This window comes from Rhea pennata, chromosome 6, assembly GCF_028389875.1.
Source record: "Rhea pennata isolate bPtePen1 chromosome 6, bPtePen1.pri, whole genome shotgun sequence".
NCBI lineage: Eukaryota > Metazoa > Chordata > Aves > Rheiformes > Rheidae > Rhea > Rhea pennata.
In genome coordinates, this window is record NC_084668.1 from 34,407,361 (window position 1) to 34,427,645 (window position 20,285).

At 45.9% G+C, this 20,285-nt stretch overlaps 1 protein-coding gene across 1 annotated transcript in view; it reads left to right on the plus strand.

Annotated features, from left to right (window-relative positions):
• CDK15 (cyclin dependent kinase 15) overlaps window positions 1-19,542 on the plus strand; it is a 35,800-nt gene extending 16,258 nt beyond the window's left edge. Inside the window, exons 8-12 of the mRNA XM_062578994.1 lie at window positions 119-212; window positions 3,235-3,298; window positions 11,485-11,533; window positions 14,100-14,239; window positions 19,433-19,542. Coding sequence (XP_062434978.1) covers window positions 119-212; window positions 3,235-3,298; window positions 11,485-11,533; window positions 14,100-14,239; window positions 19,433-19,542 — 457 coding nt within the window. The remainder of the gene's footprint in view (window positions 1-118; window positions 213-3,234; window positions 3,299-11,484; window positions 11,534-14,099; window positions 14,240-19,432) is intronic.
• Window positions 19,543-20,285: the final 743 nt, after the last annotated feature.

The following is a 20,285-nucleotide window of genomic DNA, read 5'->3' on the forward strand; positions in this document are numbered from 1 at the left end:
GCTCTAACTCAGAATTTCTAAATTTCTATTCCAACAACTCTTCTCCTGCTCTCTCTCCCTCCCCCTCCCCCCCATATTGCACATATGTGAATGAGTTAATACCTTGGGTTTCTTGCAGGAGTGCAGGCTGTGTATTTGTTGAAATGATCCAGGGCCAACCAATATTTGCAGGAACTTCTGGTGCTCTCGAACAACTGGAGAAGATCTGGGCGGTGAGTAAAATATACCTTGAAAGTGAGAGAAAAGAAGCTGTTGCTCCAGCCCCCTACTTAATTTTAAAGTCCTGAGCATAGGTCCTGTGAGTAGTAGAAATAATTTGGTCCAATCTGCCAAGTTTATAGCAGACTTTGTAACCCATTTTACGTTTGGCAACTTTCTTTCAGACACAGAAGTAAATCAAATGACTTTTCTTTGATGTTTGTCATCTCATCAAAAATTTAAAGCCAATTAAAGTGACATCAAATTGAAGAAGGCATAAAAGGTGTGCAGGTACTGCAAATTCTGCTGCTTCTTGTTAACTCCCTTACTTACTGCAGGATGCAGTGCACTATATTCTCACAAAGAAGTGCTCTTCATACTGCTCTTAACCTGCCTTGAAAGCAGCAAGACTCGGGTTTTATGGATGTCCTTTTTTATTTTAATTTAGAACATTTTGTATTGTCCAGTTTATGCTGCAGCCCTACTGGCTGCTCTGTCGTAATGGAAAGGGTGGTAAATTACTGTATAAGGCAGCAGTGCACAAGGAAGGGCAGCGGAGATATTCAGGAGCCTCTTAAGCTGACTTTTGTGCTGGGAAAAGTGAAGCAGAGCCAAGTCCTCAGTATCGGGGGATCAAATGGAGGCAGTTGCACTAGTGGATTTCGTAGGTGGCTGTTTAATGATTGCTTATTGCTGACTCTGCCCGTTACCGGCTCTTTGGGAAGACGAGCCCGCAGCTTCCTATGGGTTCTGCTGCAGGGACCTGCCCCTTCCCAACGCCTCTGCACAGAGGCTTTCCCACAGGGGGCTGATCACAAGCGAAAGTACGGAAAACTAAAGCTTGGGAAGTCACAAGAGATGGCTTGACAGGCTCAAGCCTGCGTAAGTCAAGTTTTGCCCTCTGAATCCCTTCCTCCAGAAACACCCCTGCTATGTCGGGTTTGCCTCTGTGCTTTTGCCCACAATGTGTTCAACAGACAAAGAAGCAGTTCTGTGAACTTCAGAGTTATTAGACTTGAGTTCAGTCCATTTAAATAAATGCTGAATTTCTCTTTCATAGAAAGTGCAAAAATGAATTACTGAGAAAAAGTCCCATCCAAACTTGGCCAATTACAGGGTTCAAAGCTAGGGCAGGGCACAGTTTTCCAGCATATGAATGAAGGGTATCCTTGCACTTATGGCTCTGAAATCTCCTGATGTTTCCTGTGGTTTTGCAGTTGGAGAATTATAGCCCTATCATCATTTCTCTGCTATTATAACGGATACTGTGATTAATAGGCTTTGTGCTACGGAAGGCAAAAAAAAATGTATTTAAAAATCATGAGGAAGCTTTAAGAGCTATGAAATAATTAGTGCCTTTCACAGAAGGTTTGCTGTTATTACACAGCCTGGAATGAGGCTCTGTGTTAGGCCAAGATTTCAAAGCTCCTAGAGGATTTCACTGCCTAACCTGAGAAACATTGCAGAGTGTGAGGTTTAGAGTGGGAATTCCTCCTTTTTTCTAATAGTCAGTAATACTAAAGGCACCCTGCAGCACTTCAGAGACGGTCTGCATTTGTGCGTATGATTCCGTCGTATCGTCCGGCACGCTTATCTCTGGTCAGGACAGTTGGCTCAAATACCATGCAGGTATATAGCTCGAAAATTCCCGTTCTATGAAATGCGTTGATCCCGTTGAATCATCTGTTGTGGTCATTTCACCAGCATTTCTTATAGAGGCAAGTGCCACCATAAGCAGTCTCCATCCCCCCTCTCTACCCTGGGTACTCATTCCTGCCCATGTGTTACCCCTCACTGGGATGCAGGGCTACATCACTAGGGAACCCAGAACCTATTTTTCTCCCTGGATTACTTTAAACAGAACCATTTACTTGCCCAGTTCACCATGTGGCTGCACAAACAGTAGCAGCAGTACTAATGAAGGGATGACAGAGGACCAGGATGGGAAGGGAGTGAAGAAGGAGAAGCTGGGGGGGTAAGAAAACCTGAGATTAAACTTAAGATCCTTCACTCAAATTTCAAGCAGTCAGACATAAGTTTTGCAAAAAAGCTCCACACTTTTTATTAACTTTGTGCTGAGAAGGACTCCCTGCAGGCTGTGTAAAGCTGCAGCATGCCACCAGCATGCTCCTGTGGTTGAGCCCAGCATGTGGCAAGTGCCAAACCAATGACTGAAAGGTTTCGCCACAGAATATTTAAAATAGATGTCCCAATAAAACTAAACAAAATCAGCTGGTTTGGTTCCTCAAACTAGTTCATCAGAGGAGAAACAAGCAGTTCACACAGAATCACACAGAATGGTTGAGGTTGGAAGGGACCTCTGGAGATCATCTAGTTCAATGCCCCTGCTCCATCAGGGTCACCTAGAGCATGTAAGAGGATCGCATCCAGGTGGGTTTTGAATATCTCCAGAGGAGACTCCACAACCTCTCTGGGCAACCTGTTCCAGTGCTCTGTCACAGTAAAGAACTTTCTCCTTATTTTCAGGTGGAACTTCTGTGTTTCAGTTTGTGCCCATTGCCTCTTGTCCTGTCACTTGGCACCACTAAAAAGAGTTCAGCTCCAATGTTGTTCATATTAAAATTTCTATAATACCATATCAGATCTATAATACCCTAGCACACACTGTGAACTCTTCCTAGATATTTGTCTTTAGCTCTTCAGCACAAGTCATCCCTCCCAGTAGGAGGACCACTTCAGTGGTGAACAGAGCTGAATATCGTGACCCTGGTCTGGCAAATACATGAGTAAGGGGCACCTGTCAGTGAAGCTGCATGCACCGTTAGTGATATTCCCAGCAGCAATGACACTAAATCTCAACAGGATTGTTCTGTTATAAAAACAAATGCTAAAATGTCAATGATGTCCTTCACGTTCCAGCACAGATCGAGTGCCAGCTGGGGCAGTGTGAATCCGTGCTGATTCGCAGTAAAGGCCACACTCTTTCTGCACTGAGACTGATTCCTCCAGCTCCACACCAACGCACGATGCTGCGGAAGTTATTGCTCTTCTCACTCTCTTCCTTGTTTTACACAGATACTGGGCGTCCCAACTGAGAACACCTGGCCAGGACTTTCCAAGCTCCCCAACTATAAGCCAGGTAGGATTTAACTCACCAGAGCATCTGCTTTTTCTCCAAGGTACCAACCATTTAATAATTTTTTAATCAGTAATTCTCACTGTGAAAAATCCTGTGCTTTTTCAACACTGTGTACTTTGGTGTTAGTAAATTCCTTGAGCTCTGTGATAAAAATAGTGCTGTTGTAGGACTGATGGACTAGGATACAAGCAAAGACACAAGCATGCCGAAGTTGCCTCACTGCGAGCTTGGCACGCATTAGGCTGATGGAGGATTTCCTTGTCCCAAATGGTAACAATTCAGCTAGTCTCCACTCCCCTCTGTAAAGAACCAACGTCTCCTCCTCCAGACTGGAAATGCTGACAGGTTCCTGGAGACATAGTTTATCTGAACTCTCCTTATTTTTATGGAGATTGGTTTGGGGGCCTTTAAACCTCATTTTTAAAGGTCACTGTCCCTGATTTTGATGTGGGCAAGGTGAGAAATTTGTGTGATTTATAAAGCTGGCTTATTTTATTTCCACATGGGCTGGTAGAGAAGTCTGTGTCCTGGACTTCAAAGGGCCAGTTGTCTCTTATTTTGATGTGGGCAGGTTGAGAAGTATGCTTTGAAAAGCAAGCTCAGTCACTCTCTCTCTCACTCGCACTCTGCCTTCCCCCTCTCTCTTTTTGTTTAATGTTTTCTCTTGGGAAAATATATTCAAGTGTCAGCGAGGGGGAAATGATGAGCACTGATTCTTAGCCTCTCAGCAGGATCATTCTCTAAGAGAAATATAAAAGTGAAATATTAAAAACCCTAGAATGTGAAATCCATCCATCTGCAGTCTAGCCATTCTCTCTCACTCGTACCCTAGGAGAGGGGTGGGGGGAGTCTGTCTATCTGGAAGGAAAAAAAGAGCAGGGGGGAGAGGAGGAGGGAGAAGATGTGCTTTGAGCAAGAGGTTTACAGGTTTAGTAGAGCATAGTAACATCTTTTCAAAGAAGTGGGTGTTGCTCTGTGACCCAGTCCAAGATGCCCCTCCTTTGATTCTGGTGCATGAACACTAAACATCCCCCATTTTCACATGGTAGCGGCCATTGCCTGAACAATAACCTGGTCTCACAGCCGAAAGGACTGGAATCCCTCACACAATTAGCTGAGACACATTAATCAACCCAGCGTGAAATGGGAATGTGTCGCTGTCCACAGCAAGTTTAATTTGGATAGGGAGCGAGCACAGAGCAGACAGTTGGAGGGAGCACGTTCCTCTCTAACTTGTTGAAAGCTCAGCTGGGTACTCTACAAGCTGTACACGGGTACTCTGGAAGGAAAGAAATGCTCATGTGTGGGACAAATTGATCACAAATAATTTTTTGACAACAGTCTTCTGCTCATACAAGGCCAAGCTCTCAACATCGATGAACATTAGGTATGCCAGATACTATACGGAGGGTGATCTGGAAGAGCTAGCATTAATGCTATGCTAGTAAAGTAGCTAGTGCAGACCGCACAGAGTACCTGAGTGCCCGGACTGCCCTAGAGTCACTCCCGGTTAGCTCCGTGTTGTCTGAGTAGCCAGGACGTCCCTTGCAGCTGCGGAGGGTGCCAGTGGCCAGGCTGGGAGGGAGAGGACAGGCATCTAGGCAGCAGGGAAATAGTAAAGACCTGTCTAGCTGTCGTAAGCTGTTTTCAAGTCTGAATGGCTTTCAGACTTGATAGAAAGTCTCCCTGGCAGACTGAAGTGGGGCAGAACTGACTGGTGCTGTACTGTGACCCTGTGATGCTGGCAGCTTCTGTGGCTGCAGCACACCAGAAACGCAGGAACTAGCAAACACCTTCCTGTGCAAGCACCACACTGTGCTGGCAAGCACATGGGAGAGGGGTGTCGAGCCAGTGCTTGGGGCAGTTGCTGTGCAAGCTGGGGAGAAAGCATCCCTTCCTGCTCCTCAGCGCCTGCCCGAGGGGCTCTGAGCCGTGCACTGGAACCACTGGAACCACGCACTTGGCCCAAACCTGCACAACACAAACCACTCTGGAGAGAAGGCGGCTACCCATGTAGGGCTAGGCTCTCCACTCAAGTCATGAACTTAATCAAGACAGTTTTTGATGGGTCTGCCAGTAAGAAAACAAATCATTCTCTTTGTTTAAAGCTATTGGCCATTCACATGCCCCTGTGCTCTTCCCTTCTCCTCCCTGAAGCGCAAGGCTGTTACCTGCCAGGATACCCCCAGCCCAAGAGGCAGCCGTGGGGCCTGCCTGAGAAAACCCTTCCTCCTGAGAATGTTTCCAGCCTAGTTCAGATAAGCAAACAAACTTTCTAGCTCTTCCCCAAATCCAATGGCTTGAATGCTTTTAGTGAGTCCTATTGATGTTTGCAGTGAGCACAGGCAGCAAACAAACAAACAGGTTCCTGCCCAAGGCAGGGAACGAACACAGCACAAAACAAAGTGCCGAGGTGTGATCCTAGTCTTATTGAAGTCGATGGCAAAACTCCCACTGGTTTCAGCAGTGTTGGCTCAGCCCCAGATTGAGGTTATTACTGGGCCAGGTGGGTTAGTAGGAATCTTTGAAATGAAAGCTGGAAACCTTTAGATGTTTTTCTGTCACTACTGTGGACTCAAGCACATCCTGCTGCAAACTCTGAAGAGGAGATCCAGCATGGACAATGTGGGTCTATGGGCCGGCCACACGTAGGGCAGCTGGGGGAAGAGCAGCTCCCTGGCCCCCACTGTGGGCAACTGGCCAGGGATGAACTGTACAAGGGAGCAATGGTCCACGCTACGCCCACTGCCTCCTTGCATGAAGAAGTTCAGAAATGGGCCTCATGCCCATTCCCTACAGTTTGCCTGAACCCAGGTGAACAGGGAGGATGGGCAAGCAAGTCTCCCTCGGCCAACTCCATTGTGATCTCCCCCTGTCTCTCCAGGAGAGACACGTTAAACAGTGAATTGCACACAGCCTGAGAGCAGAGCTTTATCCCAGCGCTGGCGTCAGACCCAGCTCCTGAAGAACGTGCAGGGCTGGACGAGCTCCTGCCCAGCGTCTCAGTGCCTGGCCCTCTCCAGGGCTCCGCAGCACTCAGGAGCCCTGCCTGTAGCAACGAGGCTTTGCCCTGCATTTGCTCATTTGTTCTGTTCCCCTCATTTTGCTTCCCTTGAAAGAGGCAGTTGTAGCTCTGTTAACACTATTTTTGAAAGCTCTCATGCTGTGTGAGCTCAAATCCTTGCATTAATCTACTGCTGTGTTCATTTCACTGTGCTGAAAAGCAGGGAGTTTAAATCCCCTCTAAACACCATTGGTGACACCAGAAGGCCAGTGTCTTGATCCAGTCCATTAATGGTTACAAGTTTGAATCTAGACAGCAGGGGTCAAGGGCAGGAAAGGATTAGGAATCACAGCCCATGACGTTAAGCTAGTGCTTTGCCAAACTGGGAATACTGGAGTGCCCAATGCACTGAGCTCTTTTGTATCTCCCTTTCGCTGACATTTGGATTCCAAAGAGGAGGCAACAGCACGTATTTTTCTATAACATGCTGGGAACTTGCGATGAGTGAGCTATAACTTGCTGTGAGCGAGCTTTACTCCCTGATTGATTGCGCAGGCTGACTAACAGTTTCCTACATCAGGTACTATCATTTCATTCAGCAGCCGCTAGTTTTACATTTGTCTTTTCCAGATGTAGCAATGGATTTTAAAGTAAGCTTAATTTTCCAAATGTCTGCAGGCTTTGCTACACTGAATGAACTTTAGAAGTTGGCTTCCACAGCCAACTTCTCCTCCCAAGCATAGCTTTTTGGTATCTCTTGCTTTTCCGAGGTGCCACCAGCAGATGGAGGCAACAAGCAACAGGCACTGAACACAAACTTCAAATGACATTTTTGAGAATACGGATGAAGTCTGAATTCTGTTTATTTTTTTAATCTCATTTTTTATGCTGATGCTTCATTTAACAAATGGGATGGTTGGAAACTGAATTCTAAAACTCTGAAATCTTGACTGTCATAATAAACTGCATATGGCTTTGATCCCGACGGGAAACGCAGCACTGTAACTAATGCGCAGTGTTGTGCTGGCCAGTCTGCGGGGAAACTTCCTATGTGCCTGGCAGCGGGCACAGCCGGCAGGCTAGAGCCTGCCCCACGGACAGAGCTCCGCTCCGGTCCTGCAGCCGCAGAGATTTCACTGATGAGAGGAGTTGTCTCTGGGAGCCTGCAACCCCACTGCCTTCATCCACCAGCACTTGGCATCCTCTTTCTCTCTCTTCATCAATTAGGAAAGTTTAACATTTGTCCTCTGGCATGCTTGCCTTATTATCAGTTCATTAGCTATTTCCACCTGGGTTTTCGTAGAGGAAGGTATTTCCTCATTAGCAGGCCCTGCACTGCATACTGATAGAAGATAACACACCCTGCCACCACCTTTCAGATCCACTCGTACTATTAAAAAAGCCAGTCAGCCCTACACAATCCCATTATTTTATGTGTATAACATCACTGTAAGATGATTAAATCAGCAGTTTATCTGCTTTTTGGAATGATATCCAAATATGCTTTATCTTACCTTTAAAGAGTAACTGTTTACATTGTTTTACAATTTTAGATTAGTCTTAATCTTTACAGTAGGGAAAATATTTGTGGGTCTGTCCTGACCCTCCTCAACACAGTGGGGCCTCAGAAGTCTCTATGGGTTTGTCTATATGGGATCACTCAGGAGATTAATCTGAACTGATTTAAAGTGGATTAGTTAACTGCATTAAATCCTTGAGTAGAGACACAGTGTTTTCTTACCCATACTTTCCATTTATTATCAAAGCTCTCGCTACTCAGTGGCAAGTTTCACAGTCCTCACTCAAGCAGAATTGAGTGATTTGTTTGGACAGGGACAGCAGTAGTTAGCTCATTGACTCATACTACCCTTGTAGATAATTATTTATTTCCCTGTTATATAAATGATAAGTTAAAGTCAGAGGCTTGCTGAAGACATAGCGAAGAATATAATTCAGGTATTCCTCCCTGTTTCCAATAAGCAAATGGATATCTCTATCTGTAATGTAACGAAAATCACGTTTTCTCTTTACAATGTTAATCTTGAAAACATATTTCACAAAGATAAAATGACATTTCATTCAGACAACATTGAAACGTTTTGCCTCGATGTTATCAACTGTACTTACATTTCTTAACTCTTATGTTAAACTCATCAAAGAACGTTAGTGATAAAAGTTTTCAATAGAGTTGAACTACAATGTTTAAGTCATCTTGACATTTTTATAAAATATGAAAGAAAACTGATATATTGTCATGGCATGTTTCCACCTCATTGAATCAGAAATTTCTGGCAAAAAGTTGCAACATCTGAAAGTTTTTGGCCAGCTGTGCTAAGAGGTAAAAATTTTTACCTCATACAAAAAAATGTTATGCCTTTCCAAAACATTTTAAAAATGTTTTGTTTCTATTCTTCCTGGAAACATTATATCTGTACTTAATACGGACAATTTATTTCTACACATATATTAAAGTTGAGGGGGAAAATGAAGGAAGGAGGATCCAGAGAAAATGTTAGCAAGGATCCAAGAGGAATCTGCTGCCAGAGTTAATCGCAGTGATTGATATGGGAGGGAGCTATTCAAGATACTAATATATCAAACCACATATATTTGTGATATTTCCAGAGCTCTAGCACCAAACAGACATAAATCTCATCTCAGATTATATCACCATTCACTGCTTTAGCAATTACTGTAGTATTTGGGTATAGGAACATCATTTGTGAACTGTTGCTCACACTGTGATATGACTGACAGGTTTAACAACCTGCTTGCCTAGCTTCATGGTGAAAGATTGCTGCTGAAAAGGCTAAGTGCTGAAAGTTTAGTCATTTGTACCTTTTCAGACTGGCTGTGCCTCAAGCCAGACAGGAGTGACCGAGCCCCAGGGCCCAGCCTACCGCTCTGGGAACGGCTGCACTGTCAGGAAGGCAGAGGGGCTCAGCTGGCACCTTCTGTCTCTGACGGGTACGGCTGGCATAAGCAGCTGTGCACGGTCCCAAATAGAGAGTGTGGCCAGGTTCCCTAGCACTGGGCAACACAAGCCCCTTTCTAACGCTGAGCTTGCCTAGTGAAGCAGTGAGGCTTGCTTCCTGGTGATCTCACGGCCACGGGGATGCCAGTGCAGCCCCGGGCTGGAGGGCTATTCAGTATCACCCTTCTCACCTCCTCCCCATGGCCAAAGGACCTTCCATCTCTGCTGCCAGGAATGGTGCTCAGGAGACTGTAGCTGGGTAAAAGTTACAGCTTTCTGATGCTCTCTCACCTGCACAGGGCCTCTAACTAACCCCCTCCAGAAAGTAACCTCAAACATCCTTCCAGCTTCCTGACACCTTGACTCATTTGAAGACATCTTCCCTAGCTTTAAAGAAAATGCCTAGAAGCTCCATGCTGCATTAAGTCTTCTACAGCTGCCTTGGTGGGACTCCAGTGGTAGAGCCATCCATCTTGGCTCTCCCAGATGGGCTTGCCTTCCCCTGTCCTCTGCTAACGTCCTGCAGAAAGCAAGCAAGGAGTCAGGGAGAAATCCCTGTCAAGAACAGGCCAGGCAAGCAGCAGGACTAGTTGGCCCTGCCTTGGGGGACAGCAAGGTGAGAGCACCTCTAGAGATGTCTGCGAGGCCCTTTCTGTAAGTGCTGGAGAAGAACAGCTGACAGCTCTCTCACCCTGATCTTTGGCAGTGATCTAGGTATCTCTTACTGATGAAACACACTAATTGAATTGTGTCACTGGATTTCCTCCTACTGTTGGCTTTTTCATCAGGCCTGAAGAAATAGCTGATCTGGTACCATATGGATCTTGTCTACCCATTCCGTATGTTTATGTTTTATTATAAAACCAGGATCTGACAACCCTAGTGAGTGGGACATTCCCAAGCCAGTGAGATTGGTATCAGAGAACTACCTGTCAGTTTATTCATACTTCTGGCCCCAGGTTTCCTACAAAAAATAGACCATCATTCACATCATCTTCATCTCTCTTTCTGCTTCCCTTCTTCTCTCCAACAACTTTGGTGCCTACTGATTGATCAAACAAATGTCTTGAGTTGTTGATGCTGCACAAGCAATTGTAGTCAGACAGGTTTTATGAGAAGAGGTGGGGAGGCAGAAGACAGATGCTCTTGGAATGCGTATTTCAGGGAACGAGTACGGTGAACTATTTCACATTATGTGCTGCCTTGCAGCTGCAGGAGATCTGGCATTAGGAATTATCATTAAGGCTTTGGTGTTCACATAGCTTTATGGATTCCGTATCTCCTTTACCATCCATGAACTCCATTTATAATTTTGCAAAGGGTAAAATCCACACAGCAGAGAAGACTGAGAGGTAAGCCCTGAACAGGACTAGCCTTCTGTGAGGTCCAGCTTATGTTCCATTGCCTAGAAATTTCCCCATGGCTTGCAAGAAAACATCTGTTAATCAGCTATAAGGGGAGTCTTCCAGGCTCATGCTATTATATTTTTATCTAAGCTTGAGCAAATTCATGTTTTATAAGAAAACATTTCAAGAATTTACTCCTCTACATCTTGCATAATGTTTAGAAATGTGTCCTTTAAAAACATCATCAACAACAGCATGCCGTTGCCAAACCTGCAAAGTCTGCAAAGATCCAGTCTGGTAGCGGTGTTTGGATCAATAAGGACAAAGCATGTTATTTTTACTGAGGGAATGACAGCGAGAACAGTGGGCAAAAGAGAGTGGGATCCAAGAGCCTTTGCTCTCCCACCAGCCTTTCAGTTAGATCCCCGCAGAAAAGCCCCCCTATGCCCACACGGGAGTACCCGAACCTCAGCAGCTCCCGAAGGGGCAAACGGGGACAATCGCTGGGGGTCCAGGCCTGCCGAGCCCCTTCTGCTTCCTTAGGCTGAAGGCTTGGGACGCTGAGACAGCTTTTATTGAAGGCACAGCGAAGGCGCCCGCTGATTAAGATGTAATAGAAGCAGGCCCAAGGCCTGTACTCACAGACGTGGGAAAGGAAAGGGTTACAGAACAGGAGCAGCCTTGTTCATAACATCAATGCTGGTGCTCAGGTCCTATAGGAATAATGTATATTTATAAATACTAAGATGACAGATTCTATAGGGCCCTTTGAAATTCTGAGCACATGTTTTTATAAAGGCTCAAAGAATGGTTGTTGGCTTGATTTTTGTTTAATCCTGTGATTGCATATTAAACTTTCTAGAACCGGTTGTTTCCAGGAGACCTCAGAGACTCCGAATGATCTGTGACAGGTAAGCTACCTATAACAGCAACGTCAAAATGGCCTCTGGGTTTACTTGATCCGTTATGCAATCACTTAACTTGAAATGAGCTCTTTTGGCAAGTTCAGAGAGAGCGAGGTGGCTCTGTCGTATAAGAAGATCTAAGGTCAGTTAAGCAACGGGTTCCGAGTAGAGGTAAGCACACAGTGGGTTTATCATTCTCGGAGGAATAGGGATTATTCTCGGATATCTCGGTAGTGACTCAGTGACATCGTGTGCAGCTTCTGGAGGGGCACGGTTGGATTCAAAGGGTCATGCTTTCCCAGGCCCTCTGCAGAGGCTCAGGATGAACTTTGCACTGTCCCAGTTTTCATTTCTAGAAGCAGACTGTAAGAACATTGCTCAAAAATGTTAAGGAGGACACACTAGGACAGTGTGGGAATATTCACATTCTTCAGTGGCCAAAAGCTACAAGCCTAGGGCTATGATTAAATCCCTCAGCCCGAGCAGGCACACCAACACCTCCCAGTCACTCTCGTGTGTGCTGAGAAGGGAGTGGCTTTCAAGCATATATATATATACACGTATATGTATACACACATACGTACATATGTGTATATTTATATGTAGATGTGTGTATGTATGTATATGCATATACATATCTGTGAAAGAAATCTATAACCAGGCAAAGCACCCTAACGTCTACAGTAGAATCCCCCCCGCCCCCCGATACTGCTTTTGAGGGGCTCTGTCACACTACAGGCTTTACAGATACGTACAAAAAGACTGATCATCCCCAGGGTTTCTCCTCAGGATTGTGTTCATATGTAAGTCAAGAGTCAAATACTCCTTGAAGGATGTAACCACATTTTTCATTACTGCTGTTCATTAGCTGTCCAGTTCATGACTCCGGGTTCAGCCCTGCTCGGAGGGAAGTGGGTTCCCCTTCCCAGCCGGGTTTCCCAGACTCTGCTCTGAATTGCTGAACAAACAGGTTGCAGTTTTCAGCAGAGCACAGGTTGCTGCAGTGCCAGCCACTGTCACACACGTCTTCGGAAACGCACAAAGCTTAGCACGTCCCAAACCCAGATAACACGGGCCCTAGGAGAGAACAGGCCCTCTCTCATTCTGCACAAAGAAATAACTGTATTCCTTGCAACCCCGCCATATCGCACTTCAGCTTTTTGGCCACAGTCCTCTGCCAGGCTGCATTACAGCTCCGTACTGACGGGCTGGCCCAGCAGAGCTGTGTTTCGGAGTGCCTGCGGCCGGGCGGCTGAACTGCCGCGTTAGCGCGCTCAGCTCTTGAGAAGGCAAGAGCTGCATCACCCTGCTCAGCCACGACTCTCCGTGGCCGATTAAGGAACGAGAAGGGAGCTCTGTGCGGAGCTCGGCTGCCGGCAGCAAGCCTGGAGCAATGGCAGGAAGCCCTGAACCGCAGCGCTGCCTGGCGTGGGAGCCCGCGGGAGCCGCGGCGGAGCAGGCAGAGGCTCTGCAGTGCCACCCTGCCGTGGCAGAGGACAACCTGGGGCTCAGCTCGAGCAAGCAGCCTCGGGCCGGGTACTTTGGCTCGTGGTGCTGGCTCCTGCTCCTGAGTCTGCAGGGGCTTGGGCCGTTTCGCTGGAGGTGAGAATTCAACAGTTACCGACCACAGCGAGGCCAGATACCTTTTACAGAGCTGTGTTTCTAGGGTCTCTCTCTTTTTTGCTTCCTAACATTTTATCTCCTCAAAACAAAAAAGCCAGTATGTCAGATGTCCTGTGCAGCAGCGTACGGGCCGGGGTCGGCAGGGAGGGTGATCCGGGCACTGATCTGATGTCACTTGGTGGCGAAGCGCCGGGGAGCAGCGCGAGGAAGCACAGCAGACCCTGCTCCGCTGGGCCTCCTCATCCTGACACATGATCAGAGCAAACAGAGTAAAAGCTGTAAATCTAAATGACTAATTTTATTTGTTTGCTTGCTGGTTTGTATTCCCCCTGCCACTTCCTTGTCCCCAGCTGGTTTCTCCTCTACGAGGCAGACACTTGGCATTAGTATTTGCTGGGCATGGAGTGTGTTTGTCTCACATGTATTTTAAACACATCCCGAGGAACAGATTTATCTCAGTGAATCCCCAACACATTTACAACTCAGCTGCACTCCTGGTACAAGGGTAGGAAATGGAGAAAGGGTATTTTGTTTAGTTTCTTAATTTTGACCTCCAGTCTGCTCAGTGAGTTAATCAGGTTATTTTGTGCACTTGCACGTCTCACTACAAATCCGTAACACTAACCTCTGATATTCAAATTATGATATGTGTACCAGAATCCTCCCAGTAATCTGTAGTTGCATTTTCCCTTTTACTCACGACCTTCTCTGTGCAAAATAACACACTGAAAAGTATGAGCTGAAATGGATGTATATCCTCCAACTTCACCAAGCTCACAGGGAAAAGAAAATCTCCTGGAAAAGCAGTATATCTGGGGTGGGTTTACTCAAATCCCTTGTGTCCCTCCACTGTCTCTGTCTCAAGCTTGGAAAAGGGCTGGTCTAGCTGTGGTTCCCACTTTCTGGCTTGTGCTCATCTCTTGTGCTATGTTTTCTCCCGTTTTTCTAGGCTGAGCAGGGTGCCAGCAGCGGAGGATTTGGCCTCCAGAATGCTGACAGCCTTCCCTCGAGGGCGCATCTCTGCGCAAGATGCGCTTGTTCATCGCTTCTTCAGCCCTCTGCCGCCACAACTGCATCAGGTTCCTGCAGGTAATTAACGCTTGACTTCAGCTACTTCACATACTCTTTGCTATGAATTTTTCCAGTAATTGAAAGGTTTGTGACATCTACCTGGACACCTCTTTTCTGTGATCCCCCCACTCCCCCAAGTAAGCTGCAAAGTTTATATCTTGTTGCAAATTACACAGCTCATTTTTCTGTTTGCTTTCACTTGACCATCGTGTCAGTAATAGAAGCTTTACAAAGCTGAGGTGTATATGCCTTGACAGGCACATGGCTTCTCCCCGGGGCTGTACTCCACGAGCCCAGAGCCCTTTCCTCGGGCTGGGCCATGCGGCGTATTCAGGCTGCCTCCCACCGGTCCCTCCTGACGTCTGGGGTTCCCAACTGCTCGGCACAAAGCGCTGGCCCTAATCCCTTGGGTGGCTGCTCCTGCTCCCTGCGGATGCTGGGAGCCAGCGGCTGTTGCTCGTGCCCTGCCACACCAGTGTCCCCCTGAGTATTAGCTGTGTTTTCTTCTTCCCTTTGCTGCTTTCTTGAAGCGCACGGCCACGTACACGCACACTCACAGATCCGCCTCCCGCTGACCTGATGATGAACGTCGGGTCTGTCGGGCTCCAGGTCCTGCCCCTCAGGAGCAAAAGCTCTTCCCTGTCGGGTACCGGGCCAAGGAGCCCGAGCATCCTCCCCTGTCTCCTGGGCACTAGCTATGCTACTTTGTTGGTTTTCAGATGGGGGCAATTAAAAAGAAACCTTCTTGGACCATGTTGTCAAGCTATTTGAAAACTTAATTTCCGGCTTCTCTGACATATCCCAAGCGGAGGAGCAGCCAGCTTGAGTCTCTCCCAAACTGCCAGCCCTCTGACGGGGCTCTGTGTGTATGTGCACAAGTGAGAGACATCTGCATTCCTTTTCTGTTCACCCAGCCACAGAGCACAAATCTACTTTGACACTTTTAGAAAAATGAAAAGATGGAATCTCGCAGGAGCCTGCCTGTGCTGGGGGGGGAGGAGGGGAGCACGCACAGCAGGAGGGAAGTTGACTTTTCTTTATACATATAGGGTTTTTTCCATGCAGAGTTTAAATTATGCCTGATAAAAGGAGTTTCGTGGATGTTTCAGTTCTTTCAAACCCTCCTGGCTTCCTCCCAATTAAATGAGGTTTGTCAAAGCCACAGGGCTCTGCTGCTGCCGGAGAGGAGGACAAGCACTTCCCGCAGTGACATCTCCAATCCCCAAGGGAGAAGATGAAAGTGTCAGTGCCAAGAGAGAGAGAGTGTGGAAAAAAAACAGGTACAGAGACAGACAGTGTGAGAGAAAGGGAGAGAGTGAGGAGAAATAGAAGGAATGAGAAAACAGATTGGCAGAATGTGTCAGTCTCTCCGACACATTTCCAGAGAGGGGAGAGATTCATTTCACCTGGGTTTATCCATCATCCCGTATTTATTATCCCCCACATTGCAACGAGAAGTACCTTGTGGACAGGAAACTACATGGCGTTATCATAGCAACCAATGTGTTGGGAACAGAATCAAAGTGCACAGGGCTGAAAAAAGTACAGTATGATCATGCAAGACCATATTCATGAGTGACTCATTAGGCCTGTAAAAATTAGGCAATTCTGAATAATTCTCCGTGTAGCCATCCCCATTGCCATAATCGTATAAGACATTTTTTCTCCTGTGTCATTTTGGTATCCCATTACTTTGGAATTTAACTGTATCATTTTAAAATTCTGGTTGCTATGATAACACAGTGCAGATTTGAAATATATTCTGTTCCTACTCTGTTCTGGAGGATGCTGGCTATTAGTTCCCATCCTTGGAAGGAGCAAGTTAAAGCAGAAGGGCAAAGAATGAACTGGAGATGAAAGGTGAAAGGAGGAGGGGGGGTGATCTGAAGGTGTGTGAGAGAATAAGCAGGAAATAACACCTGAAAAAATAAAAGGTGCCCATAAGAAATTATTTTCTATTTTTATAAAATAATTGTAACCAGAACTGTCCTTTTTGTAAGTTGCTGTGACAAGTTGGAAGCTGGAGGAAAATTTTCAAAGGTCAGTTCCCTAGGAAAAAATAATTGGGGAAATCAGTGTTTCAAAGATAAGAATGCTTCCAAATAGCATCTTTCTGGTTATGGAGAGGAATGCTAATGGCTATATACTGGCTGCTGCGCCCGGGAATGGGGAGAGAGAGCAGGGGGCTCTTGGCTTCCTGGTGTTCAACTTGAGGAGAGGGGAACAGGACACCGTTGCTCATATTCACCAGGATGCAAAGTGCTGGAAAAAAGAGTAACTCGCGCTGGAGGAAAGGAAGGCTCTCTGTCCCCTGAGAGAGGCTGGTCCACAGAGGAAAATCTCCTACTGCTGCTTGCTCTGGCCTCTCTAGCACTAGAAAGGGCTGCTAAGGCCCAGGTTCAAATACTGCTTGCACTCTTGGTGGGCCTTAATTCTGTACATGCAGCCTGCACCTTTGCATATGGCAAAGGAGAGGAGCAGTAGTCTGGGGGCAGCAGCAGTAGTGTCCCTTTGTAGAACAGGAGCATTTCCTACCTTCTTCTGCCCTACACCAGTCCAGAGACAATAATCTTTGCGCAGTGCAGCCCTGCACTACAGCAGCTCTGATAAAACTTCAGTCTAGCCCTTTGCTGCCTGCTAAGGCAGAATGTTTTCTGTCCAATTAATCAGTTCTGGAAGGAAGCTGTGATCCTTGAATCAAGAAAGCAAGAGCGGTGCTCTCAACTCCACGTCAGTTCTGAAGTGCAAAGGGCCCTGGGAGAAGGTATCTCACTCTGCCAGAGGGCAGACACAGTAACTAACAATTGCAGCTTATTATTCTTAGTTAAAAATTTAATTTCTTGTCCTGTGAGAATAGTTCTGGCCAGCAAGCTACCGGACGACCTCGAGATATGGGGCAGGGAGGCCTGTGCTGGCACCGCAGGTCATATCCCCAGTGTACTAAACATCCAGGCTCAATAGAGTCCTTTCTTACAGCTCAGGAGACATTCAAACCTAGCATCAGCGTAGCTTTTGGTCATCAAGACCGATTTATGCTCCATGAGGAGGATTTAGTTATTGCATGGATCTGATCCTGGATTTGGCGAGGAAGGACTCGCTGCTTTTGGGTACAGGTAGTCTCTAGGTATCGCCTCCCTGCAGCAGTTCGAAACCAGTGTGTCAAGTGGTGATTACTGTGTACTGTGTCTCCTAAAAATTCCTGATATTCAGCTTTTCAGAGACAGGGAGGAGAGGGGAGCCTTGATGTTAGCACAGCACTGTCATTTTAAACCTTGTTGCCTCTAAATGTATGCAAAGCAAGTGTAGGCAATGAGGAGGTTACAGCTGCAAGCCCAAAGTCCCAATACTGTTGGGATTAGCCAGTACTGGTAGATGTTATCACATGGCACATACAAAGAAGAGCTGGCTTTCATGGACATCTTGTTTGGGTTGGCTGCTTTCCTTAGGTTCTCCTATGTAGTTGAAAGGTTTATATACTCAAATTTTTTGGCTTCTGTGATTTGCTGTCCTCTGTATACAGAAAATAGATATCTGCTATTGAAAATCAGATACAGACACCTATAGTGTGAAGTTCCCACTAGGTCTATGAATCTGATTTCTAATGTGTCTTAATAAGGGAATAAATCAAAGTCGGTGTTAAGCACCAAATCAACTGATTATTGCTCCTGAAGCAGAAGCAGTCACTTCTGTAAAGGTGACAGGGCTGATCTTCACTTAACTCAGGCAAAACTCCCCTTGCTTCACTGGACTTGATTTCCACAGTGGTGGCAAATTTGCCTGGATAAATACTGGAAAGACACTTAGGTTCTGCATTATGTCATTAAGCCACCACTTTCACCACTCTAGGAAAGAGCCATTGCAATATCACATCAGATGTTTCCAGGAGCAGTGTGCCACAAGCACAGGCCTCTCAAGTGTTGCCCCATCTAAGCTCTTCTCTGGCCACTGGCCTGGAGCAGACACTGAGCTTGTAGGAGCTGGATCCTATTTAGGTGCACAGAATAAAAGGGAAGGTGGGAAGAGAAGGCAGGTTTCCTTTGCTCGTTCCCCAGCTCAAGCTCTTGCAAAAGCAGAACTGGCACAGAGTTTGGCCCACATGACTTACGGAAACAAAGTCCTACAGACATGGATCAAATGCTCTGACTGCCTTGATCTCAGGCCAGAGAATCTCTATAAAAGTCCTGTTGTTCTGGGAGATGAACTGCTCTTTTGGGGAGTGCTGTTAATACCCTTCAGGGAGGCAGACTATCGCATCAGAGGTTAGCAGACATTTTTCCTATTTTGTCTCACTGCAAAATTATATCTGAGGCTTCTTTATCTTCCACTTTCCCTTTAAGACTCCTAAATGCAAATCTAAGATGATTTAGTTGTCTTGTTTGCTGTGAAAGACAGTCGGACTGGAACTCCCATGTAGTCACTTCCCATCCTTATGTGCACTTCTGCCTTCACCTAGTTATCAGCAGAAAAGAGCAAATGGGGATGCAGTGATCAGATTTCTAAGGCACAAAAGTTAAAGCTAAGTTTGAGAAGGTGACAGCAAACAGCCATGAGCCTAGGAACTCAATTAACCTGAAAGACAACTATCTCATTATCTTTCCTAAAATGATATAAATACATAAGAATATAAAAATTTAAAATAAACTCTCTCTCTATTGACTGTCTAGATGACTGAATTTCACTGCTCAATTTCTTTAAACACCCACTTTAGTATTTATTTATTCTAAGTGTGAAGCAGCTACGATAATTAGACTGTCAGATTTGGTAAGTTAATGAGGAGTCACTGGAGTGGAAGGTTTTTGCATTTGTGAGATTGCTGAAGGAGAGAAGCTCTGTGCCTTCGCTCTATCTCTTTTTTCTTTTCCTTTTTTTCCCCCTGCACTGGGTGGGAAGGAGAGAGCTTGGCAGTGCACAGATCCATTTGAATCCTTTTGATTAGTGGGTTGCATTCCCACCACTGTTCTACCAAATAATGTTTTGCTGGTTGCTCCAAGAAAAAGGAGAAAGAAAAGAAACCATAGATTAGATTTCTAGAGAAGGGAGCCTAGATTAAAGAAATCCTCTTCCAAAAGAATCAGAGGGAGTGGAACTTGAGAAATATGATCCCAAATTAGTTTATATGGTGGGTAATGTCACAGAAGAGTATTAGGAAAGTAGTATAGTGAAGGAAAAGGACCATTTTGCAGCTCTTTCTTTAACTTGGTTTCTCCACAGGACAGTCAGTGCTCACAGTCCCAGCAGTGAGGTTGCAACCTGAAATCTGTGACCTGTTTGCTTCTTACCAGAAAGGCCATCTCTCAGGAAGTTCAAGCAAGTTTTGGTAAAAACCAGGAATGGTCAAATGCCTCTTTGGTAAGCATATGGTTGCTGCTATCAAAGCTGACACCATTACCTGAGCACGTGAATTCCTTGCACATTAAAGGTGGGAGAACAGAACAGGTACGCAGGGCTGGATCACCATATCCCAGGCTGTGGGCAAACTGGGAAATTCTCCCACATTTAGAAAGAAGAGTAAGCCAATAGCCCCCAGTGCACAGTGGACAGTGGTATCATTGCAGGGGGGAGTTATTTTATCACATTCCTAATTGTCAGACCAGTGCCCTTTCCTCTGATGCCTCTCCATTTAAAATACAGTTTCATTTCTGCCTTGCTTAAGCTGACCAGATTGCTTTGTTTGCTTTTGTTCATGTTGGTTAAATTCACATTTTATAGCTTACTTTTACTGATTTCACACACAGCAGAATTTTCTCACTGAAGTACCAGAGCTGACAAAGAGCCCAACTCATCTGAAGGGGGCCTAGTCACAATAGACCTTATGGCAATACGTACAGTCCTCCGTTGGAGGGATGAAGCCATAGCTTCTCCTTTCTTGGGTTTGTCCTGTGTCATAACATCCTGCTTTAGTGAGCCACTGATCTGCAAACTGGAGTTTGTCACTGGAGACTTTTTTCTGTAGGGCTCCAAATGTTGTTGTTTGAAGCAGACACTGGGCGTTTCTGATATAATTTGGGTTACCCTGCCACAGGTCATGTTCTGTTTTCAACTATATCTCCATAACACTGGCCTA